Source organism: Chelonia mydas, chromosome 2 (genome assembly GCF_015237465.2).
Source record: "Chelonia mydas isolate rCheMyd1 chromosome 2, rCheMyd1.pri.v2, whole genome shotgun sequence".
NCBI classification, from domain to species: Eukaryota; Metazoa; Chordata; order Testudines; family Cheloniidae; genus Chelonia; species Chelonia mydas.
This window is the reverse complement of record NC_057850.1, coordinates 16,839,430-16,863,844: the sequence shown is the minus strand read 5'-3', so window position 1 is coordinate 16,863,844 and position 24,415 is coordinate 16,839,430. Positions and strand designations below refer to the sequence as shown.

At 41.6% G+C, this 24,415-nt stretch overlaps 3 protein-coding genes across 8 annotated transcripts in view; 2 read left to right on the top strand and 1 right to left on the bottom strand.

Moving 5' to 3' along the window:
* The window catches only part of EFR3A (EFR3 homolog A), a 173,290-nt gene extending 159,139 nt beyond the window's left edge, over window positions 1–14,151 (top strand). For 3 of the 6 annotated variants that reach the window (XM_037892003.2, XM_007069455.4, XM_037892002.2), the window contains 4 exons: window positions 7,191–7,239; window positions 8,675–8,778; window positions 10,244–10,293; window positions 11,139–14,151. In XM_037892003.2, coding sequence (XP_037747931.1) covers window positions 7,191–7,239; window positions 8,675–8,778; window positions 10,244–10,293; window positions 11,139–11,244 — 309 coding nt within the window. In that variant the 3' untranslated portion in view covers window positions 11,245–14,151. Of the gene's footprint in view, window positions 1–7,190; window positions 7,240–8,628; window positions 8,779–10,243; window positions 10,294–11,138 lie in introns of those variants that run through there. The other 3 variants (XM_043539086.1, XM_007069456.4, XM_037892004.2) reach the window with 2 other exon arrangements.
* LOC122464389 lies at window positions 1,789–24,382 on the top strand. Its single transcript, XM_043539087.1, has 3 exons — window positions 1,789–6,563; window positions 24,204–24,207; window positions 24,372–24,382. The coding sequence occupies exon 1, from the start codon at window positions 4,366–4,368 to the stop codon at window positions 5,293–5,295; it is 930 nt and encodes a 309-aa protein (XP_043395022.1). The 5' UTR covers window positions 1,789–4,365; the 3' UTR covers window positions 5,296–6,563; window positions 24,204–24,207; window positions 24,372–24,382.
* OC90 (otoconin 90) overlaps window positions 18,121–24,415 on the bottom strand; it is a 34,003-nt gene continuing 27,708 nt past the window's right edge. The window contains exon 14 of the mRNA XM_043541902.1: window positions 18,121–24,195. Coding sequence (XP_043397837.1) covers window positions 23,888–24,195 — 308 coding nt within the window. The 3' untranslated portion in view covers window positions 18,121–23,887. The remainder of the gene's footprint in view (window positions 24,196–24,415) is intronic.

Sequence of the window (24,415 nt, the reverse complement as noted above, 5' to 3'; positions counted from 1 at the left end):
ACAGCCCACTTCATCGGATGCACAGAATGGAACATATAGGAAGAAGATATATATATATATATATATATATATATATATACATACACATATACATATATACACAGATAAGTTGGAAGTTGCCATACAAACTGAGAGAGGCTAATTAGTTCAGATGAGCTATTATCAGCAGGAGAAAAAAACTTTTGTAGTGATAACCAAGATGGCCCATTTAGACAGTTGACAAGAAGGTGTGAGGATACTTAATTTAGGGAAATAGATTCAACATGTGTAATGACCCAGCCACTCCCAGTCTCTATTCAAACCCAATGGTATCTAGTTCGCATATTAATTCAAGCTCAGCAGTTTCTCGTTGGAGACTGTTTTTGAAGCTTTTCTGTTGCAAAATTGCCACCCTTAAATTTTTTACTAACCAGAGAGGTTAAAGTGTTCTCCTACCGGTTTGTGAATGTTATGATTCCTGATGTCAGATTTGTGTCCATTTATTCTTTTGCATAGAGACTGTCCAGTTTGGCCAGTGTACATGGCAGAGGGGCATTGCTGGCACGTGATGGCATATATCACATTGGTAGATGTGCAGGTGAACTAGCCCCTGATGGCATGGCTAATGTGATTAGGTCCTATGATGGTGTCACTTGAATAAATATGTGGACAGAGTTGGCATCGAGCTTTGTTGCAAGGATAGGTTCCTGGGTTAGTGTTTTTGTTGTGTGGTTGCTGGAGAGTATTTGCTTCAGGTTGGGGGGCCATCTGTAAATGAGGACTGGTCTATCTCCCAAGATCTGTGAGAGTGAGGGATCGTTTTTCAGGATAGGTTGTAAATCTTTGATGATGCGCTGGAGAGGCTTTAGTTGGGGGCTGAAGGTGACAGCTAGTGGCGTTCTGTTATTTTCTTTGTTGGGCCTGTCCTGTAGTAGGTGACTTCTGGGTAGTCTTCTGGCTCTGTCAATCTGTTTTTTCGCTTCAGCAGGTGGGTATTGTAGTTTTAAGAATGCTTGATAGAGATCTTGTAGGTGTTTTTCTCTGTCTGAGGGGTTAGAGCAAATGTGGTTGTTTCGTAGAGCTTGGCTGTAGGCAATGGATCGTGTGGTGTGTCCTGGATGAAAGCTGGAGGCATGTAGGTAAGTATAGCAGTCAGTAGGTTTCCGGTATAGGGTGGTGTTTATGTGACCATCGCTTATTAGCACAGTAGTGTCCAGGAAATGGACCGCTTGTGTGGATTGGTCTAGGCTGAGGTTGACAGTGGGATGGACATTGTTGAAATCATGGTGGAATCCCTCAAGAGCTTCTTTTTCATGGGTCCGGATGATGAAGATGTTGTCAATGTAGCACAAATAGAGTAGGGGTGTTTTAGGGGATGAGAGCTAAGGAGGCGCTGTTCTAAGTCAGCCATAAAAATGTTGGCATACTGTGGGGCCATGCGGGTACTCATAACACTGCCGCTGATTGGAAGGTATACATTGTCCCCAAATGTGAAATAGATCTGGGTGAGGACAAAGTCACAAAAGTCAGCCACCAGGTTTGCCGTGACATTATCGGGGATACTGTTCCTGGCGGCTTGTAGTCCATCTTTGTGTGGAATGTTTGTGTAGAGAGCTTCTACGTCCATAGTGGCCAGGAGGGTGTTTTCTGGAAGATCACCGAAGGATTGTAGTTTCCTCAGGAAGTCAGTGGCGTCTCTAAGATAGCTGGGAGTGCTGGTAGCGTAGGGCCTGAGGAAAGAGTCCACATAGCCTGACAATCCTGCTGTCAGGGTGCCAATGCCTGAGATGATGGGGCATCCAGGATTCCCAGGTTTATGGATCTTGGGTAGCAGATCGAATACCCCTGGTCGGGGTTCTAGGCATGCGTCTGCACAGATCTGTTCCTGTGCTTTCTCAGGGAGTTTCTTGAGCAGATGGTGTAGTTTCTTTTGCTAATCCTCAGTGGAATCAGAGGATGATGACCTGCAGAATGTGGAGTTAGAGAGCTGCCTAGCAGCCTCTTGTTCATATTCCAACTTATTCATGATGACGACATGAAGACATCTCCAAGTGGTCTCTTCCCTGATTCTTTGTTAAATCTCTTAGTGGTGGCAGCATACTGAATTCCAGATATGGGGAATTTTGTGTCTTTGGAAAGTTTTAACCTAAGATGGTAGAAATAAGCTTAGGGGGTCTTTCATGCGGGTCCCCACATCTGTACCCCAGAGTTCAGAGTGAGGAAGGAACATCGTGAATAAGTTGGAATATGATCAAGAGGCTCATACCTCCCGAAGTACGAGGCTCCCATAAGAGGCAGCGGGACTATAAGAGACTCCCTCAGAGGCGGTCTCGGCCTGTCCCCCAGCCTGGGTCCTCCAAGGGCAAGCAGGCGGGGAAAAGGCGCTTTTGACAGGACACTCGGGGCACCCTGCCAGTCCTCATCAGGGATCTACCCCCAATAAAGCTCCCCTTCTCCAACCAGTTGTGTGCTTTCCTCACGGAATGGTCGCAGCTAACCTCGGACTGATGGGTCCTCAACACCATCTCCCAGGGTTACACCTCCGTTTTACTTCCTCCACGCCCAACCACCCCCCGCCCCTGTCCCTCTTGGGGGACCCCTCGCACAAAGCTCTGCTCGAGCAGGAGGTGGGGCGGCTCCTAGGACTAGGAGCGATAGAGGCGGTGCCCGAGGAGTTCATGTGCAAGGGGTATTGCTCCCGTTATTTCCTTATCCCAAAGGCCAAAGGGGGGCTCAGGCCCATCCTGGATCTGCGAGGTCTTAACTAGTGCATGGTGAAACTCAAGTTCCGAATGGTTTCCCTGGCCTCCATCATCCCTTCCCTGGATCCCGGGGACTGGTACGCTGCCCTCGATCTACAGGACCCATACTTCCACATCCACATATTGGAGGGGCACAGACGCGTCCTCAGTTTCGTGATGGGACGGAATCACTACAAATTCACTGTCTTCCCATTTGGTCTGTCCACTGCCCCCAGGGTGTTTACAAAATGCATGTCGGTGATAGTGGCCTACCTCAGACAGTGGGGGGGTCCAGATATTTCCCTATCTGACTGATTGGCTTGTCAAGGGCACCTCCCAGTCACAGGCAAGGGATCACATGGCGCTCCTCCTGTCCATGTGCACTGTCTTGGTCCTGTTGGTAAACAACACCAAGTCCACGTTAGTCCCGGCCCAATGTATAGAGTTTATCAGGGAGCTCCTGGACGCAGCGTCAGCCAAGGCCTCTCTCCGGCCAGACAGATTCGAGACCCTGAAAGGTCTCATCGACTCGGTCACAAGGTTCCCGGTGACAACAGCCAGGGTTTGCCTGCAGCTCTTGGGTCACATGTCGGCGTGCACATACGTGGTCCATCTCGCCAGACTCAGGATGAGGCCCCTCCAGCTCTGGTTGGCCTCAAAGTTCTCCCAGGCCATGGGCAGGATGGACAAGGTCCTCACTGTGCCAGACTCTGTGATCACCTCTCTACGGTGGTGGTCTGCCCCAAACAACATGCTCCAAGGGATCCCATTCAGGGACAGGGCCCCGTCGTTGGAGCTGGTGTCTGATGCGTCTGACCTGGGTTAGGGGTCCCATGTGGGGAACTTTCAGACCCAAGGCCTGTGGTCGGCTCAAGACCCGACCCTACATATAAATATCAGGGAGCTCAGGGCGGTGCAGCTGGCGTGTATGGCCTTCCACTCGCACCTGGAGGGCAAGGTAATCAGGGTCCTCACGGACAACACGGCCTCAATGTTCTATATCAACAGGCAAGGCAGGGCCCGATCTCCTGCCCTCTGCCACGAAGCCCTCAGGCTCTGGGACTTCTGTATAGCCCATGACATCCACCTGAAGGCCTTCCACCTACTGGGTGCCCGGAACGAGAGGGCGGATCGCTTGAACAGGGACTTTTCCTCACAACACGAGTGGTCCCTCCACCCGAAAGTGGCCCACCGGCTCTTCCGAAGGTGGGGAACACCCCAGGTGGACTTCTTCGCGAGTCGGCGGAACGGGCGATGCCCCCAGCTCTGCTCCATGGGGGGCCTAGGGAGAAGCTTCATCTCTGATGCCCTTATCCCTCTAATCAGCAGGGTCCTGGAGAAGATAAAGACGGACAAGGCCTGGGTCCTCCTGATTGCCCTGGCATGGCCCAGGCAACATTGGTACAGGACCCTCACGGGCCTGGCAGTAGCTCTGCCTGCAGTTGCCACTCCGCCTGGACCTGCTCTCTCAGGACAAGGGCCACCTCCTCCATCCCAACCTAGCGGCTCTTCACCTCATGGCATGGCTGCTTAGTGGTTAGGTGGAGAGGAAAGGACGTGCGCAGAGCAGGTTCAGCGCTTCCTCCTCGAAAGTAGCTGGCACTCCACTTGCCGCGCTTATTTGGCAAAGTAGTCCCAGGTTTCTATGTGGGCAGCGGACCAGGGTGTCTCCCCTGTGGCCGCCCCAATCCAGCTTATCCTTGATTACCTCCTCCACCTGAGGGCCCAGGGCCTGGTGCCCTCATCAGTCAAGGTGCACCTGGCAGCCATATCGGCTTTCCATCCGCCGGTGCAAGGGCACACTGTCTTTTTCCATGCTATGACTGGCCAGTTCCTTAAGGGTTTGGACCGACTTTTTCCATATTCTAGACCCCCGGTCCCACAGTGGGAACTAAATCTGGTGTTGGCTCGTCTCACGGGGCCCCTGTTTGAACCACTGGCCACGTGCTCCTGGTCTCACCTCTCATGGAAGGTGGCTTTCCTGGTTGCAATCACGTCGGCCAGGCAAGTCTCGGAGCTCAGGGCCCTGACCTCCGAGTCGCTGTACACGGTCTTTCATAAAGACAAGGTCCAGCTCCGCCCACACCCCGCGTTCCTCCCGAAGGTGGTCTCTGCCTACCACATGGGTCAGGACATTTTTCTACCTGTCCTCTGCCCCAAGTCTCATGCGCCCAGTGAGGAACACTGTCTCCACACGCTCGATGTATGGCGGGCTCTGGCTCTCTACCTCGAGCGGACCAGGCCGTTCAGAAGGTCCTCGCAACTGTTCGTCTCCTCGGCTCAGCGCGCAAGGGACCAGCCGATTTCCACTCAGCGGCTTTCCAGTCGGATCACTTCGTGCATCGGTTCCTGTTGTGAGCTGACGGGTGTCCCCCCGCCACCCATTGTGAGGGCAAACTCGACTTGGGTGCAGGCCTCGTCGGCTGCGTTCATGGCCCATGTCCCCATTCAGGACATTTGTAGGGCCGCCACATGGTCTTCGGTTCACACACTCACCTCGCACTATGCGATTGTCCCCCGAACCAGGGATGACGCTGAGTGCGGCAGGGCTGTCCTTTGTCCTGGGAACTTGTGAACTCCTACCCACCTCCAACAGATATCGTTTGGAGTCACTTATTGTGGAATACACATGATCAATCACTCAAAGAAGAAAAGACAGTTACCTTTTCCATAACTGGTTCTTCGAGATGTGGTGTTCATATCTATTCCACATCCCGCCCTCCTTCCCCTCTGTCGGAGTTGTCCAGCAAGAAAGAACTGAGAGTGGGGAGTGCGCGCCAGGCAGGCACCACTCAAGGGGACGCGGGGGGCGCTCCCCACTACGGGTTCTGCTAGGGGAAAAACTTTCAGCACTGGTGCACGTGGCGAGCACGCACACCTATTGTGGAATAGACATGAGCAACACATCTTGAAGAACACCAGTTACGGAAAAGGTAACTCTCTTTTATTTCGTATTCTGTCTCATCCTCATTAAAATTGTGGCCTGTCCATATCTTATTTACTTCACGCTATTCAAAACCTGCTTTGAATACAGAATTTTAATTTCCTCGTGGGCTTTTGTATGGTGTTCTCAGCATAGTGTCTAAGTACTTCACAAATAACTATTTTTCACACGCCCCTGTGTGATGGGGAACTGAGGCACAGAAAGTAAGGTCAAAAGTGTGCATTAATTGTAGGTGTGCAGCTTGGGATGATTAGAGCCCTTAGCTCATTGTCCCATTCTCCTTGCGTAGCTTGTCCTAGTCCCCACACCTTCTCCATCCTGTCCCTAAACTGGTTCACAGTCTCAGCCTCCCCTCTTCTCCACCCAGGTCCCAGTTTTCTGGCCTAATCAGTCCCTAGAACCTAACTTCCCTTGTTCCCAGCCCCAGTCTTTCCTTCCCACACCATGCTCTTGGATCCAGTCTGCTCCTTCCTCTGTATTTCACCACATCCCTCCTCCAAATTCTAGGTCAGGCTTTTGTGTCCTCTCCATTTGACTCAGTTTCCTCTTTCATGTTGCCTGGGTGGCAGTAGGGAGAGTATTGAGAGCATAGAACAGAGTCATCTCTGTTCTGGTGCCCAGTTCCTTAGCCACCCATAGCAGCCGAGAACAGCAATTGCAGGGAAAGTCCTGCTCAACCCTGTGATGGAACTTGCTCAGTTCAGGCAAAAAATTTAAAGGAATTTAGCTGTCAATGTTAACAAGTCTCTACTGAGCATGTGCAAACTGCAGTTTTTCACAGGCTTATAACTTGGCAGCGTGTTTTGTTTTGTTTTCCCCAGCAGCAAAAACCACATACTGACACACAGGCCACCCCTTGGCAAATTTCAAGTCCATGTTACAAAGCATAAAGGTGCTAGGTAAAATGTATTTTCCTTAATCTCATTCCCAGAAGCTGCTGAATTTTTTTTGCTGAAATTTACCGAAAAAAATTAAATTAAAATATAAAATCAAAAATCAACCTGAGGCATTTCAGCACAAGTAGTTAATTTTGTAAACTTATAGGCAACTGAAAAATGGGTGTTAATAATGACATGTCAGGCAACCATAAGTATGGCTGGAACTACCAGCTTTGTATATAATAAAATAGGTGGATCACTAAACGTGAGTCATTGCAATGGTGAAGAAATATAAGACTACCTTATGTATTCACAGTAATCTGTCTCTTAAATAAAAACTCTGTTAGGGTAAAAAATTTAAAAGGTATTTAGGCATTGCTGCACTCAACGTTGCAATGCCCAACTGATTGAGGAGCCTAAATCTAGGCACTTAGGCTCCCATTGGGATTTTGGCTCCTAAGTCCCTTTTGAAATGTACAGCTTTGAACACAGCAACTTGTAAATACCTTTAAAAATCTGGGCCTTAGTCTTGTGTGAGAAAAAACATTTGTGCCATTTAAGCCAAATTATAGTTGAGTACAGACAAATTACTTATTCTTCAGCAATTTGTGTTGTTTCACTGAATTAAAAATCACTTATTTCCTTTAGGTCAATAATACTGAAGAAATCACTTTTGAAGCTTTGAAGAAAGCAATTGGTGAGATTTATTGCAATACTGCATTTACACTTCTCCAGTAAATGAAATATTTGCCAGAAAAAAGCATACTTAAAATACTATATTAGTTTCTCATCATATAGCAGGTTGATTTGAAACCACAAATCCCTTAAATGATCTTCAGCATTTCTTAGAGAAATCTTCTCTTTACCTATAGCTGGTGTGACTTACTGAAAAGCTGGTAAATGAATTCTTATTTTTAACGGTTTCTGGAACTTTGCCTTTACAGGTCAAGGCTTGAAAAACACTTAAGCAATTCACACAATGTTTTATCCGTAGCTTGTGTGAATTTCAGTTAAGTAAATATCTGTAAAGCACCTTCAATATAGTGAGAAATGGTCAAGCCCTCAAAGGGAGTTCTCTGAGTATAGTGTATGAAATTAGCATTATGGGCTTCAGAGGAATTCCATTTTTGTCTCAAACTTCCATGTCAGATATGCTCAGTTCATGATTAAAAAGGTGTTTTTCCAACTGCCAACCCAGCAAACTTAACCTAGGGTCTGAAAATGAATCTGAGTTCTTCCTTCTGACATCTCACCACCAGTAATAAAGATTATGCAAGTCAAACTATGTCCATGCCCATAACAAAGTGTAACTTGGAACACAAGGTTACAAGACAACAGGGTGTTACTGAGGGTATAACTTAGTTTGCAAACTCTTTACTGCTGGTTATGATGCATGAAACTCCAATTTGACTTTCTGATCCCAGGTTAAATTTGTTAGGCTGACTGTTTAAAAAAAAAAAAAAAAGTGAATAGTGTATGGAGTTGATGGTCTTGTGTACACTTGAAGAATGCTTGTGTACACTTGCAGATACAGACTAACACAGCTGCTACTCTGAAACCTGAAGAATTAGTACCGATCCCCATGTTAAGTATATTGAAAAAAAGAAGCTGCAAAAAGTCTTAGCACCTGTTTTCAGCTTACTGCCCCACATGTAAGGGCAAGAAGATAGCAAAAGATGGATAACGGATTGCATAGTGTAAAATACTATAAACCCAAGAATATGGCCACTGGATGAAGTTTGGACTACATTCCACTGCATCTGTGATGACCTCCTGTGCTCAAACAATAACTTACTTGGCAAATCCTGCAGTCCCTATTCAGGCAAAACTCCTACTGATGGACTGAGTGGAAACTGAGTTGGGACCACAGGTCATGACGTTGTGTTCACCTTTTTACACTGATTCTCAAGTACATGTTCCATTATTACAGGAAATTTGACTAACTAGAACTTATTCAATAAGTCTGCCTAACCTGTGACTACTTTTTACTATTCATTTAAAAGATTCTAGCCTTATGTCTTAATTTTAAAAAGTAGTAGTAAAAAAATGAAGACATCTTAATGTTTTGTCCTTTCACTTATTGTAGGAAATCTGTATAAGCATAAATTAGAACTGTCTTCATTTTTTAAAAGATAATACTGGGCTTGAAGAGCAGGAGAAAGAAAAGAGGCGTCTTGTGATTGAAAAGTTCCAAAAAGCACCTTTTGAAGAAATTGCAGCACAATGTGAAACAAAAGTGAGTACTTGGTACATTTTATATTGTTCTAAAGGTTTTTGTACAAGTGATGAGGGAGATACGTGGGTAAAGGGTGGTTCATGATGATGTTTACTGTTAAAAGAAAATAGTTGTTGCCTTTTTTGCCTTCATCTGTGCTCTGAATTTTTAATCTGTGTAGGAAATCAAAATTACGTATACCCTGAATGGGTTGGGTCACCTACATCTCACAAAGCTGCTATTATTACTATTTATTATTTGTATTGCTTTAGTGACGAGGAACCCTAGTTATAGACCAGGACCCTACCGGGCTAGGGATTGTGTGTGAACCTTCTTTTGGCTTGTCTACACTACAAAATTAGGTCAACCTACAACCACCTCAGCAATTAAATTAGCTGTTGGTGTCCACACTGCCCTCCTTCTTCCGGTGGTGCACGTCCTCACCAGGAGTACTTGCACCCACTGAAGTGGGGCATTGTGTGGGCACTGTCTGCCTCATGAGGCTCACGTCTGGAGCTCCCTGCCCCGGGGTTGACAGCTCCAGCTGTGAGCTAAGCAGGGCTCGGTTTCACAGCAGAAAACCTACTGGCAGACTGACATTCTTGTCAGTTTCTTGGCTGCTATGATGTCGCATTTCCTCTCCGGCTCTGCCTGTCAGCCTGGCACAAAGCTCACAGCTGGAGCCTCAGGACCCCAAGGATGACAGCTGGAGATGAAATGTGAAATTATAGCTGCCAAGAAACTGACAAAGATGTCAAGTTCATTGCTGGTAGGCTCCCTGCTGTGAAATTAAGGCCTACACCAGGCCCAGGGCAGGTGGGGGTGCTGGCTGAGACCCCTGTGCCTGGCTTACAGTTTGGGCTCTCAGCACTGGGGTGAGGGACTCTAGCTGTCAGCGCTGTGTGGCTGTCAGTGCCCCACACTCCAGCCACGTCGACCTAAGCGCTGCGCCTCTCGCGGAGGTGGAGTTAAGTCGATGTAGTGGGTGACTTACCTGGAGTGGAACACCATTGTAGTGTAGACACTGACAGAGTTAGTTTAACGTAAGCTGCCTTACATCAGCCTAACTCTAGTGTAGCCCAGACCTTTGTCCTCCACCCCCCCACATACTACACACACTTTTACCTTTGCTGCCTTTGAGACTGGGTTTCAGAGCCATGATTATTTTGCTCTGGAATTGCAAGTAAATGCAACTTTTGGATCACGCCAACATGCTTTAATTGACTGGAAGGGTCATTTCCCCCCCCCCCCCCCCGCCCCCTTCTCATCTTTTAAGAAATAAAAATCTACTTCAGTTTTGTTAATAAACTCCCAGTTGCTATTCTTTTGCCTTCACACAACTGAGTCCTTGCTGCAACAGGGAAGCAAAACTCTGAAATTGGGAGTATATTCCACTTAACCAGTCCAGGATTCTTATTCGTAGTCATTCTGTGTACAGTGGTTTTACAGGATATCATTACAATATTTAAATTTGTTCTCTTTGTAGGCAAACTTTCTTCATGATAGACTTGCACAGATATTGGAGCTCACCATTCGGTAAGGTTTTATGCACAAAAGGGAATTAATTAAAAGTAGGGTAGTTGTCAGAAAATTCTGTGCTACTTTAAGATGCTAGTCTCATGTACATTATTGAAATAGCCTCATTTACAAAACATTTGATTTTATTGCTGCTATTCTGATTTTTTTTTTTTTTATTTAGAGGAAAATATCCTGTGTCAAGATTAGCCTATTAGCTCATCAAATATTTTCTGTTTTAAAAAGGTCAACCTGTTTTCTATCCAAACCATATAATTAGAGGTATTGTTAAGGATAAAACTTGGTTTTTTTCCATTAAAATTATTGAAGATCTTCCATGAGGATTGTATCCATTAATTAGGGTTTAATTGGGTTCCTAAGAAAGTTCCACCTATATAACTGGACAAAATTGGGCGTAAGTTTGAAAGATGTGAAAATATATATTGGCAACACAGCGCTGGAGTATTTTTATAAATGTATTTTATATATATATTTGTCATGCTTACAAAAATGTTGAATTCTCCCTTTGTTGCATGTGCTCTAGGTATTAGCTAGCAATCTATGTATTGTGAAGTGCCATGCACATCTGTTTTGCATTTGAGGTAATATTGTAAATCAAAAGCCCTATCTCGATAGTTATGTTGACACCAACAAAACTGGTGATTCAGGTAAAGATACAAACAAAAATCAGCCATTATAATTTGGTTTCATTACAAATGTAGGAAAAGGATACAGTAAGGATGGAAAGAAATTTAGTATCAAGTTTCCAAGTACTCGAGGAAGTTAAAAGTAATAACAGATTACATAAGTATATTATTGTGAAAACTTGAATTATATGCCTTTGTTTTCTCCTTCCTTCTTTACAGTCCTCCTCCTAGCCCCTCGGGAACGATGACCATTACTGCTGGACATGCTCATTACCAATCCGTTCCAGTCTATGAGATGAAGTTTCCAGATCTTTGTGTGTATTAAGTGTCTTCTGAAGTCTGCAGGACATTATTTAGAGTAGAGTACAATAAACAGACCAAGATGAGTTTTCAAGTTCTTTGTTAATTTAGATTAAGTAAATAGTTTTGTAGAAAAATGATGGACCTACAGTATATAGGAATGATTTTTAACCAAACTTTCAATTATTTTAACTATTCTCTAATATTTGAAGTTAGTTTTGTTATGTTACCTTATTATTTCACTTACAGTCATTTTTCATATTTCAGTAGGTTTAAAAGTCAGAAGTAAATATTTCCTCCTCTTTTGCCAGCGTGTTCTAGAGTTTCAGAGACTTTAAAAATGAGTTTACAGAAATACAATTTCCTAGAATTGGGGGCTATATCTGCAATGCCTGGTGGCTTCCTTCCACCTGGGTTTCCAGATTTGGGTAGAGTGCTTTTGGCGTGCTTTCTGTTACCATATGTATCAGTGGAGCAATATCTTAGCTCCCTATACTGTTGCTGTCTAGTAGCTATTTATTCCATTATTTTGAAATACATTAAATAGGCAACCTTTTACCTGTTAAGTTTCACTAATAAATATGACTGGTCAGCCAATTGTTAAATATTGTTCCTGGTGAATGATTAACAAAATGTGCTTTTTAGAAATCCAGCACATGTGCTGTTTCCTGCCGAAAGTTGCAATGTTCTGCTTGAGAGATGTAAATCCTCCTCTTGGAGCTCTGACTTGTGCAATATTTTTCATGTCTTATGTGTATAGTTTACAGACTATGCTTTTGAAAATGCAGTAGTATTTTGCTGTCTGAATTATAATAAATAAATATATATTTAGTATAGCAACAAACTGAGGGCATTTTAAATGGATAAGTACTTTAAATACTAGTTCATTTGTGAAATTATAAACACAGAACATAAGATTATATGAAATGTTGCTCTGTGTAGTTTAGTAAAATAGGTTTTTAATGATATTTTGCAAATTGAAAGAAAACTGTGGATGAATTCTCTTGAAAATTATCAATTTAGATGTGTTTTCAAGCAAAAGCATTTTGCAGCTATATCTGTTTGTATACATTTTTGTTGCATTTGACAAGTCTTCCTGTGATTATTGAAAACCGATGTGGTAACTTTCATAGGTTTAGATACCTGAGTATAAATTTCAAATACATACACAGAACATAACTTTTTGTTAGCTCTGTACATAAAACTGTACTGTACAGTAAGTTGCTTGGCCCTTGATGGTAATTGACAATGTTGTCTTCATGACTCATTGAGAAATTCTGTGTGTAAAAATGAAAAGCTCTAATAGTCCAGTGCTATTAGCAGTGAGCTTTGTAGTCTAGGTCTAGCTGGATTTTTCTGAAGCAGCAAATATAATCAACTTTCATTCTCAATACAAACTTATTAAATTCAAAACAATATATTTCTTTGAATGGGTCAGGGCTGAGATGAATAGTGTATTAAACTAATAACTCTTGTTATAAATTGATTAGGAAGCTAGTCAATATGTTAACTGTCCTTGGCAATTTCCACACTTGCTGAAAAATGTAGGGCTTCTGGATTTTTAAACTTAAGTACAATGTTCCTTTAAACTATCTTTAAAGGAGTGAAACAGCACGTTTCCAGAGAAATTTCAGCTATTTAGACCTATGAGATGACACATCAAGACTTTCAGGAAGCATTCACAAAACTCAGAAAGGTAATTGAGACCTTTTTTTCAGTTTGACAGTGCAATCACAGCTGTTAGTGGATGACGAAACAACCTCTTACCTACAGCATTCCGTTGTGATTGTTACTGCTGCAACGTATCATCCTGATCAGACCAGAGTCAACAACATTAGTAGAGCTCGTTGTCACCTTAGTTTTTAGTTTTCACTTTTTGTTTTTTAAGGTAAGATATTAGATTTTGACCTATATAAACAGAGTGTATTTTTTTTAATTAGATGTAAGCTAGGGACGCAATGTAGAACAATCATCATCCACACTGATGTGATTTTATAAAGTAACACTGTGCACATTTATACAAAAAAGAAATAGAATTAAAGAGTCTAAAGAATAAGAAATAAAGAATGTACTTTCATTTGCACTCTTGTAATACGCAGACTGTGGTGTAAATATAGAGTTTTCTCAGATTAACTAAATTCTGTTGCATGTATACTGCATGAGAAAAATTATATTCAACATTTCATGTACCATTCATTTGAAGTCTATTGATGAAGATTTTTTTTCATTTAATCACAAGATAGGCTCCCACATGTCCTAAATTCAGACTAGTCTTGTTCAGGATGTGCAGATGTTAAGGAACTAAAGATCTGTAATCTTTTGGGACTTTGCCTGATATATAATTTCTTCCCTGCTGAAAATGCAGAGAGTCTGCAAGTTGAGTACTGTAGCCACTTTGGACAGATGAGAATTGAGGATTTGTGGAAGTCTGCTGCATAATATGTTGTACTCATAGTTTAATGTAGGTAATAAATTGTAGGTATTTTGAAATCAAATTGTTCAGAATGCTGTTTTAATGTATACAGTTGCTTTGAATCCTGTATTTCTTTCTGGTCTTGAAAAGAGTTGCAGAGCTTAGAATACGAAGTGTGCATACTGGGCTTGTCGTGTCTGTGACAGTTTGAATACTGTTTGAATGTTTATCACTTCATGTCCAGTTGACATTTGTATGTATTCCAGCTTCTGCTTTAAATTCTTTTAAATGTAATGTCACTTTGAGTAATTATGGTTTTTGATAGCAGTTCATTTTAAGGTAAATTAAAATTATGTTAATTTAGAAGAAACAAAATTAGCCTGTTCAGAGTAGGGCTAATGTGTCTGTTTTATTGATGCCCGTACATTCTTTACTGTTGGTGTTGAACCAGTTTCATGAAATGTAAGAATACACTGTGCAATGTACATTTCAGCAATAAAATAAACCAAAAAGTTAAAATAGCTGAGTTCGTTACAAATTAATTTGAACAGTTACAGTATGAATTACTGTATGATACTTGAGGTTAAGAAATCAGTGCTGTCCTAAATACAGTACTTGCTTATCGTTGAGAAGCAAAATAAAATTTCACTTAATACAGACAGTTATTTTGCAAACCCAAAACATTTCACTTCTTCATAAAGTTGGGACTTGTTGGAAAAGTTCAACAAGATATTAGGCAGCAGCAAAACTTAAAAAGCATTCCTAAGGGCATATAAGAACAGCCCTACTGGGTCAGACCAACGGTCCATCTAGCCCAGTATCCTGTCTTCTGAAAGTGGGCAGTGCACGATGCTTCAGAGGGAATGAACAAGACAGGGCAACTTCAAGTGATCCATCCCGTCATCTAGTCCTAGCTTCTGGCAGTTGGAGATTTAGGGACACCCAGAGCATGTCTTACCCAGGATTTTCAGAAGCCCCAGCAGGGGCAACTTAACTATTTCACTCCAGGTGGTGTCAGGAATAAATCAGTAGGAACACAGCGATTCTGTCTGATGAAGGATTATATGCAAGTGTGCGGCTGTTGTCTAACACTGCAGTTTATTAGATTTAAGCACACACACACACACATAAGCAATAGGTTTAGAACATCCCACATATTTACCTAACATCTGGAACGGTATTGAATAATTAATAGCAGATTCACAGTGGCCAGATGCTTACCCGCCGGGGAAAAAGGGTGTCAGGAAAAACGTCTGTTTTATAACTAACTTCTACAAAATGCATAGGTCATAATGACCCCTACTGGGTCATCACTTTTCTGACTTTCAATAAACTTTTAATATTGGAGGTGTCTAGATTCAAGGTTTTCCAACCACAAAGGTTTTCAGTTTCAGTTGTTTACTTGTCTGTCTCTTCCTCCTATTCTGATTAGCAGAAACTGTAGCTAGTTTTGACCTTGCTTCTGAAAGCCTGTCTCCAAATTAACTTGTAACTATGTGATGTTCTATATTATTAATTCAGGGTGGCTGTATGCACATAATATGGTTACAATTAACTCAGTCACATTCTGGGGTATATACACCCCTCAAATCCAGGGCAACACATGGGGTTGCATCCTTGACCATCTTGGCTAATAGCCATTGATGTACATATCCTCCATGAAATTGATTTTTGAACCAGTTATAGTTTTGGCCTTCACAACATCCCCTAGCAATGATTTCCACATGTTGATTGTGCCTTGTGTTGAAGAAGTACTTCTTTTTGGTGGTTTTAAATCTGGGTGCCCATTGATTTCATTGAGTGATCCCTAGTTCTTTTATTATGGAAAGGGGTATGTAACACTTCCTTTATCCATACCATTCATGATTTAATAGACTTCTATCATATCCCCCCCTTAGTTATCTCTTTTCTAAGACAAACAGTTCCAGCCTTTTAATCTCTCCTAACAAGGAGACTGTTCAATACCCCGAATTTTTTGTTGCCATTCTCTGTTCATTTTCCAATTCTAATATACCATTTTGGAGATGGGGCAACCAGAATTGCACACAATATTTAAGGTGTGGGCGTACCATGGATTTATATAGTGACACATTTTCTGTTTTATTATCTATCCCTTTCCTAATGGTTCCTGACATTGTTAGCTTTTTTGACTGCTGCTGCTGCACATTGAGCAGATGTTTTCAGAGATCTATCCACAGAGAATCCAAGATCTCTTTGAGTGGTAACTGCTAACTTAGAACCCATCAATTTGTATGCATAGTTGGGACTATGTTTTCCAATATGTATTACTTTGCACTTATGAACATCCAAGTGCATCTGCCATTTTGTTGTCCAGTTTTGGGAGATCTCTTTGTAGCTCGTTGCACTTTGGACTTAACTATCCTGAGTAATTTTGTATCGTCTACAAACTTTGCAACCTCACTGTTTACCCCTTTTTCCAGATCATTTATGAATATGTTAAGCAGCACTGGTCCCAGTGCATATCATTGGGGAGACTCTCTTACCTCTCTATTGTAAAAACTGACCACTTACTCCTACCCTTTCTTTTCTATCTTTTTTGACCAGTTACTGATCCCAGAGCAGACCTTCCCTCTTATCCTATGGCTTCTTAGTTTAAGACCTTTTGATGACTTGTCAAAGACTTTCTGAAAGTCCAGGTATACTATGTTGATTGTATTACCCTGCTCTACTTGCTTGTTGACAACCTCAAAGAATTCTAATAGATTGGTGAGGCATGATTTCCCTTTACAAAAAGACATGTTGAATTTTCCAACATATCATGTTTATCTATGTATCTGAAAATTTTGTTCTTTACTAGTTTCAACCAATTTGCCTAGTATTGAAGTTAGGCTTACCAGCCTGTAATTGCCAGGATTGTCTCTGGAGCCTTTTTTAAAAACAGACTTTACATTAGCTATCCGCCAGTCATCTGGCAGAGGGTGATTTAAGCGATAGATTACATACCACAGTCAGTAAGTTCTTTTTTTAAGTTACTTTTTGTTTTTATATAAAATATTAAATATATAACGAAATAAAAAAAATATATAAATGCAAGCACAAGATGGAAATACCATATAAATAACAATTCAGTGTTCATTGTTTGTTTTTTCCCACTAGGTTTTACAAATAAAAAAACACATGAACCTGTAGAGGTCATAGAGCACATCAGTTGTTAAAGTGACTAAATAAGTGAGAACATAACCTATGAGTATAGGGGACTAATATATACTAAACTGCAAAAATATGCAATAGTTTCATATGTGACCAGGCGTTCTCATATTTTTTCCAAGTGTTTCTATTAGTCACTTTTTCCATTAATTCAGTAATAGAGAGCTCGCTAACTCAGTTTGTATATGAAGGACAAATTGCAGAGTTCCTTTTTCTCAGAATAACTCTTTTGGCTAATAAACGGTTAACTGATAATATCAACTCATTCAGCCCCCCTAACGTACATAAGCTTGGAGAAGGAAAAATAGCAACGCTTAGTTTTTGAGAGAGCACTGAATGTGGCGTTTCAGAACACGTGCATTTTTGACAGGTATAGAGGATGCTGTGAAAGGTTGGCATGTGACTGTTCGCATCTCCAACATTCATTGTGTATTGCCAATCTAGCTTTAAATAAATATTTTGGAGTCCAGTAATTCCTGTTCAATATCTTGTTCTGGAAGAATCGGAAGGATAAAGAACTTTAAGTATCTTTCACATTGACAGAGATCCTCCTGGGTTTCTATTGTGATAGTAAGGCTAGGTTTTCTTTCCATTTTTCTTTGAGACTGAGATTTCCAATTTTTCTTTGAGACTGAGATTGAGAGGTAATGCAAATCACCTATAAGTAGTTCCTACAAAGTGACTTTTGTTTCCATATTTCTTCATACGATCTTGTAGATGTGAGAGAGTTGAAACAGACCAGTTGTCCTTTATCCTTGTATGATTCCTGGAGCATAGCTGCTGAAAGAAAGAACTGCAACACATCGGTAGCAAGGAGGCCAGTCTCTCATCTTGTGTTGTATCTTTAATTTTTGTTAATCCTTTTTCTACCCAAATCATCTTAAGTATGGCGTTGGCCTTGATCCTGAGGCAAGGGTTATCTCACAGTGGTAGAAGAAGAGAACTAGTAAGATCAGATGTTGTAATCATCTTAATGTTTTTCAGAACGTTCCATGTAGATTGGATTTTTCTTTAAGGGTCTGGGTAGCCTCTTAAGGTATATAGAAGAGAAGGACCTAAGCTTTTTTCCATCTCAAACCAGGCATGTGTGTATACAGAGTTACTGGAGGGGAACCACTTTACAATATGACACATTTGGAGTGTTAGATAATATAGATACCATTAGTAGTCCTCAATTTCATATTTATGCTACAAGCAAGAGATGCTAACATGGCTCTCTGTCGTGGTTAAGGGCAACCATGTATCTAACTCATTGTTATAGTCATTTTAGGGAATAATATTGTAGCTTTGGCTGATAGCCACATATAAGAATCTATCCATGCTACACTATGATTTTGCAACCAGCTAGAGGCATGTTCAGCTTATAGTTACAGGTTAATATGTTGGGGGTTTTGTCCAAACACAGCTTTTCTACCATCACAGCCTATTTGGCCCCCCTCATCCCGAACCTAGCATTCTTATAACTTTTTTAGGGATATGTTCTGGATAGCCTATGAACTATGCTATCTTTAAGAACCATCCCCCCGCACCCTTTATGCCTAGGCTTTCTTTCACAAATCCCATAATCCTCTATCTCAAAAAGTGACTATTTTCCATCATGGAGCCCTTCCTGGCCCTCCAGATTGCAGTGATTACTAGCTTATGGATTTTGGTGGGACAGCCCAGAAGCAATGCAGGGCAGAAAGGGGTAGCTACATTCTGAGTGAGGTGATGTGTGTAAACCAGGTGGACAAATGAAGGGCTTTTGTCCATTTATAATGTCAAATTGAACAATAAGGGCAAATTCTTGGCCAGGTCAAACTCTGGCCACTGGCAGGATGATGTCATGGCTGTCTGGACCGTATGTGTTTGGCGGTGTGGGTATGGGGGGTGTGGCTGTCTCCACACTAAGGAGGTTGACATCGCTACCACCCTGTAGTGTACACCCAGCCTAGCCCACCAAAAGGGATTTCTCCATCAGTGTAGGAATATCACTTTCCTAAACAAAAGTATCTGTCACCGAAGCACTCTTCCAACAACATGGCTGCGTCTACACTGGGGTTTAGCTGTATTGGCTTTTTCACACCCTGGACTACTGTAGTTATGTCAACCTACCTTTTAAATATAGAGCAACCCTGCGTGAACAGGCAGCAGCCAGAACAAATCCAGCTCTATGACAGCAACTTCATTCTGGGTAGTAGAGTAGTCATAGCAGTTTAGAGATTACCCAAGAATGCGGGACTGTTGCTGCCTGGGCATACTCTGGCACAGGGAAATCTACATTCGGGGGTCACAGTACTGCAAATAAAACTAGTCCTACTGATTTTTTTGGATCAAGGTTACCATATTCCTGAAATGCCAGAGGACTTTGAAGGTCATTTGGGTTCCCAGACTCCAGTGGGACTGTTGATTGAACTCAAGTCTATGCTACTGATTAGGCCACAGGCAAAAATAAGTTTGCCTAAATGGTGACAGCAACCAGATCACATGCCAGACTAATTATCTAGCAGAGGCAGTAAGCAGTCATTAGCTATTAATTACATAGGAGCCCTTCATGGACCAGGACCCCATTGTGCTAAGTGTATTAACACTGCCTACTACAAACACACAGCATGCTTTTAGCCAACCATACTCCTTACCAGTTACAAGTAGAGTAAAAAGTTACTGTGTGGTTTGGACCTAACTAGAAATTCCTTTCATAGATTTCTGCTTCATTTAATTGTTATATATATTGTTATATATATCATGGAGATGGATTCTGTTCGTTGAACTCTAATGGTGATTAAATACAGTTGATGCTCAGTTAAGATTTCATTTTTATAGGCATTGATCCTGCAAGCACTTATACATTTGCTTAACGTTACACACTGAGTAATCTCAATGACTTTGGTGGACTTACTCAATCAGCAAAATTAAGCATGTGAGTAAATTCTTTTCAGGATTGGAGACTTAATTTGTACAGGTTTAGATATAAGTAGTAATGTTAACTGGCTTAGCGAATGTTAAATTCTTCATGAAATGCCAGAGGTGGGGAATATGCCCGCAGAAAGTATTCGTGACTTTATCTAACTGTCATGGTCAAATAGCAGCACGCTTATAATGTAGTCTATCTAACATAAGGTAGGTAAGGATCATTTGAGTGGAGCAGTCTGTGAAGCTAAATAAAGCTGATGGAGGCATTATTGGCATGTAACTTTATCTCTGAATGAGCATACTGTGTTCATTATGAGCTGGAAAGTTCTGCATCTAATATTAAATCCTAACAGTTGCCAGAAAGGACTTTCTTTGAAACATTAGTTTTATCTGAGGGTTTCAAAGCAGCAGTATCAATCTATATTAGAGGAATTAGCTTGTGCTCATGTGAATTTGCTAATTGTCAAATTCATTTCTTTCAAAGGCCAGTTTTTCCTTTCAGCTAATTAGCTGACTGACCTCTTTGTTGTCACTTTTTATTTGTAAATGACATGGGGTAGGAAACAAATTGCAGTCATTCTGCCAAAAAGGCTGTTAAGAGAACTTCTAAAAGTCCAGTTCTGAAATTAGTATGAATGCCTATTGTTTAGTATCAAAACTCATCCTCCGTGTCAGATGAAAAGAACGGGCAGTGACATTTTGTAGATTAATCCTGGTTTTTTGCTGAAGGGGATATTTAAATAATCATTTTTGGACCCAGCATTGCATCTTGAAGGAATGTGTGAGGTTCATTTGGATTTGCCTGTGGATGTAATTTCTCAAGTCACTTCGCCAACCCTCCACTTTGCCAACCTTCACGCCTTTTGTGATTAAATGTTAGTGCGGGGTTGTAGGCTTAGAACTTTCTATCAGTTTTCTTCACCAATCTTGTATTTTAAAAGGTGTATGTACTTCAGTTGATAATGAGGGAAGTGATTCCTTCCACTAACGGGAGGATTCACAACCACATACTATCCCTCCCTTCAGTTTTTCATGTTGCTATTCCTTTGGTGGGCTTTCCCTAAAAGTCCTGGGGGGGAATCCGGGTCCCATAGAATGCAACGGAAAAACTCCCATTAACATCTATGAGGTCAGGATTTTCACTCCTTATGTGTGGGACATTTCCCTAAACATTTGCTAGTTGCTTTCTTAATTATGAACTGTGATGGTAACTTGTACCTCCAGCAGACCCACAGTAATCCTCTGCTCTGTCACTGAAGCAAGCTCACTCTCTACTGGTTTTGCTCCATGTTGCAAATGATTAGCAAAGAAATGCAGGACTGGAAGGGACCTTGCAAGGTCATCTAGTCCAGCCCGCTGCACTGTGGCGTTTTCCACAGTGGTCTAATCTTGTACTGCTTTTTTAAAAAGACAGTAAGTATCCTATATGCCTCGGTTTTGTGATAACTTAGTTATCAAAGAACATTCAGATGCAGCCCTGGATTTTAAGGGAATTTTGCATATTTACCTAACGTTCTCACAATACTGACTAAGGTAAAAAGACCAGATGACATGGGCAAAGTCAAACAACTTCATGATGTGGAAGAACCAACGCAGGCCTTCTGCTTCCAGAGCCTTTGCTCTAATTGTTGGACCACACAACGTCCTTGCGCTCAACACAGAGCAAAGTTCTGATGACTAAGTTGCAGATCCTTAAAAAAGGAATCTAGACAAGAAATACTGAAACAGTTTCAGAAAAATCACTATAATAAAGATAAGATGTTGCAATTATAAGTTAGTAGCAAGTGTCTTTATTGTAAAAAAAATGTTAGTGGAAATTCTTCATTTGTTTCAAGAGGAGCCTGAAAGGGGGTGACATTTGAAAATTTGACATTTGGTTTTATTACACTGTCAACTGTTTACTTCAAGTTAATTTTCTGTTTGAATATCCATTTCACACATTTACAGTAAAATCAAATCAACAGTTGTAGTAAAGATTGTCAGTAATTTTATAGATCTAATTAAGTTAAAGCGTACTATGACAGCACCACCAGAAATCTTCTGCAAATACTAAAAATGAAATATTTACTCTAATATATGGGATGAGATTATATTCAGTATTTTAGGTCATAAATCAGAAAGTGGTAGACTGCTTTAATTTAACTTCTAAACTAAAAACTTGCTTAGATTTTTTTTTTAGATGAAGAAGAAAATATCCCAGGCAACCTGTCTTTTTTATTTTCATACACAATTCAAAGTCAGAATTAAAAAAAAAAAAAAAAAAAAAAAAAAAAAAAACTTTCATGCAAACTGGTTAAACATTTATTTAGCCACCAGGGAGAATTTCTTGTCCACAGCTCCATGTCTGCTGTGAGTTTTAGGAGACCAAGAATTGCAAAGCATGGAATGGACTGGAGGGAAGAACCTGTTCTGTTCAAGACCCTGACCTTTGAAACATACACACATCCCTACTCATTCTGAAACATCTGACTAGTCCCATTTTATGGTCTTGCTATGCAGGAGGTTAGAGGAGGTGATTGTGGTCCCTTCTGGGTTTAAAATCTATGGATCCCATTGCACTGTTGGTTCTAATCAGAACTGAGATGAAGCAATGAGATTAAAATTGATGCCAGAACATATGCCAGCATCGAAAGCAATGAAGCTGCTGTTGATTTAACTCTCAGTGAGATTTGATTAAGTAGATAATTTGCTTCCTAGCATTAACATTTAATTGGTCACATCAAAGCTTTGAAATTAACACCTCATTGTGTGTACTTCATTGCTTAGCTGCTAAGTAGCAATAGCCTTACCTATATAAATCAGTGTTGTCCTATTAAGCAAGTCATTCAGAAAACTCTGCAATGGAAAGGCCTGGAACCATCCATCATAATAATAATAAATCGTAGCTGCCACAGAAAGCAGCAAAAAGTGCAGAGTACTCTAGATTTGCTATTGTTCACAGTTCAATTTTTCAATGATTCTGGGAATAAGGATTTTTAATTTTCTCCCACCCACTCCTCAAAGGTCTCATTACAGCTCACAATGGTGTGTTTTGTTTTCTAAAAGGGGGACAGGAAAGAGGCTGATTTGCTGCTATAGTTTAACAGTGTAACTCCACTGATTCCATGCAGATGGCATAAGGGAAGCGTGACAGTGGGCCACAGGAAGGAAAAATGTAGTTTAATTTGAGCAATCTATTAAATTAGTACTGTTGGCATCATGCCATATTCCTGGAAGCTGAAGTTTGTTTCTCCAAAGAACAGTCACAGCATGGCCAGTAGAAATGCAGGCTTCCCCACCTCATTTGGCCCCCGTGCGTGAGTTCTGATCAGAAGATGCCACTGTGCTCCCTGTCTACATAATATACAAAAGGGAAATTGGAGACCTATAAAACTCTGCAGCATGTTACAATTGCCCGTTGACATGCAGAGCCAGTAGGAGGCCGGGCAAGAAAATTCACAGCGAATGGGGATAGACCGGAAACTAAGGCCTCAGCTGGCCAAAGATGTAATAGGAAGGGGCTCCATGTCGTTGAAGGGAGAACATGTGCTCTGTGACACCTTGAAGCCTGGATGGGTGACCTCTGTAGAGGTACTGCAGACATCTACTCATTTTTTTGGAGACGTGTCTGACAGATTTTCCTCATCTCCTCCCACCCCATCCCTGAATATTCAAGAAGGATATTGGCCAGAAAGTGTTACCATAGGTACGCAACTAGTATAGCATGGATCTGAAGCTTAGTATTTTACAATCATGGAGGAGTTCTGCATTAACTACACACATAGTGGCATGTAATATGAAAATGTATCAAATTCTAATTCCAACCCTTCAATTGTGTGTGTGTGTGTGTGTGTGTTTGTTTCCAGTGAGACACATCTCATTTCCAATACAAAACAAAATAAATTGTAACCAAGTGCCGGAGGTGTTAGCAAAAATCAGTCACCTGACAGAGGGGTCTTTACAAAACAGCTGAACAAAACTACTGGATACTTTCAAATAATCATGTAAGACAGATGGAAATGGTCCTTAGGGCACATTTCCCTGTAGAACAGAGTTCTATATCCTAACGTATATAACCCGTTACCTAGTCTGTAATTCAATCTGGGGTATGTAAGAAAATGTAGAAGAGACTTTACAAAGATAAGATAAAATAGGACACGCAGCGGTTGATGGTGGCACCCTCCATGCCACTTCCCAGTTGGATATAGAGACTTGGCTATCTCTCCTGTGGCATGGCTCTGGCTTTTCCCCGGGGATGGCGTGCAGCTCTCTTTATTCTTCTTAAAGCACTCCTCCATGGACCTGCCTCCTCGCTGCTCTCCTCAGAGCTGGAGGTTCTGGTGCCTACTCCAGCGTCACCTGCAGGCCTTTCAGCTGTTCCGCTCCGACATGAGACTGTATTCTCTTGGCATGCTCGCCTGGTTAGAAACCTCAAGCTTTCATTGAAAGAGGCGGCAGCCATACACTCAGCAGCTGTCTTATCACAGGTACACAGTAGCTTCTCGCACATGCTCCAGCCAATGCCTTAAAAGGGAGGTTTTAAAGTTGAAAATGGCTGACAGCAAATTGTAATTGGTGTAAGTAGCTTTAAAAACATGTCGTCAGCTCACCACTTATAGTAAAGCTATAACCACAGTTTTCAAACTCAGGCTTCTAAATCCATAGTTAGGCATCTAAATACAAGTCATCTGATTTTTCAGAGATGCTGAGCAACTGCAGCTGCCATTGACTTCAGTGGGACTTG

Coding starts and splice junctions, on each gene's coding strand:
- LOC122464389 (XM_043539087.1), top strand. CDS start 4,366: ATGTGGGCAGCGGACCAGGGTGTCTCCCCTGTGGCCGCCCCAATCCAG.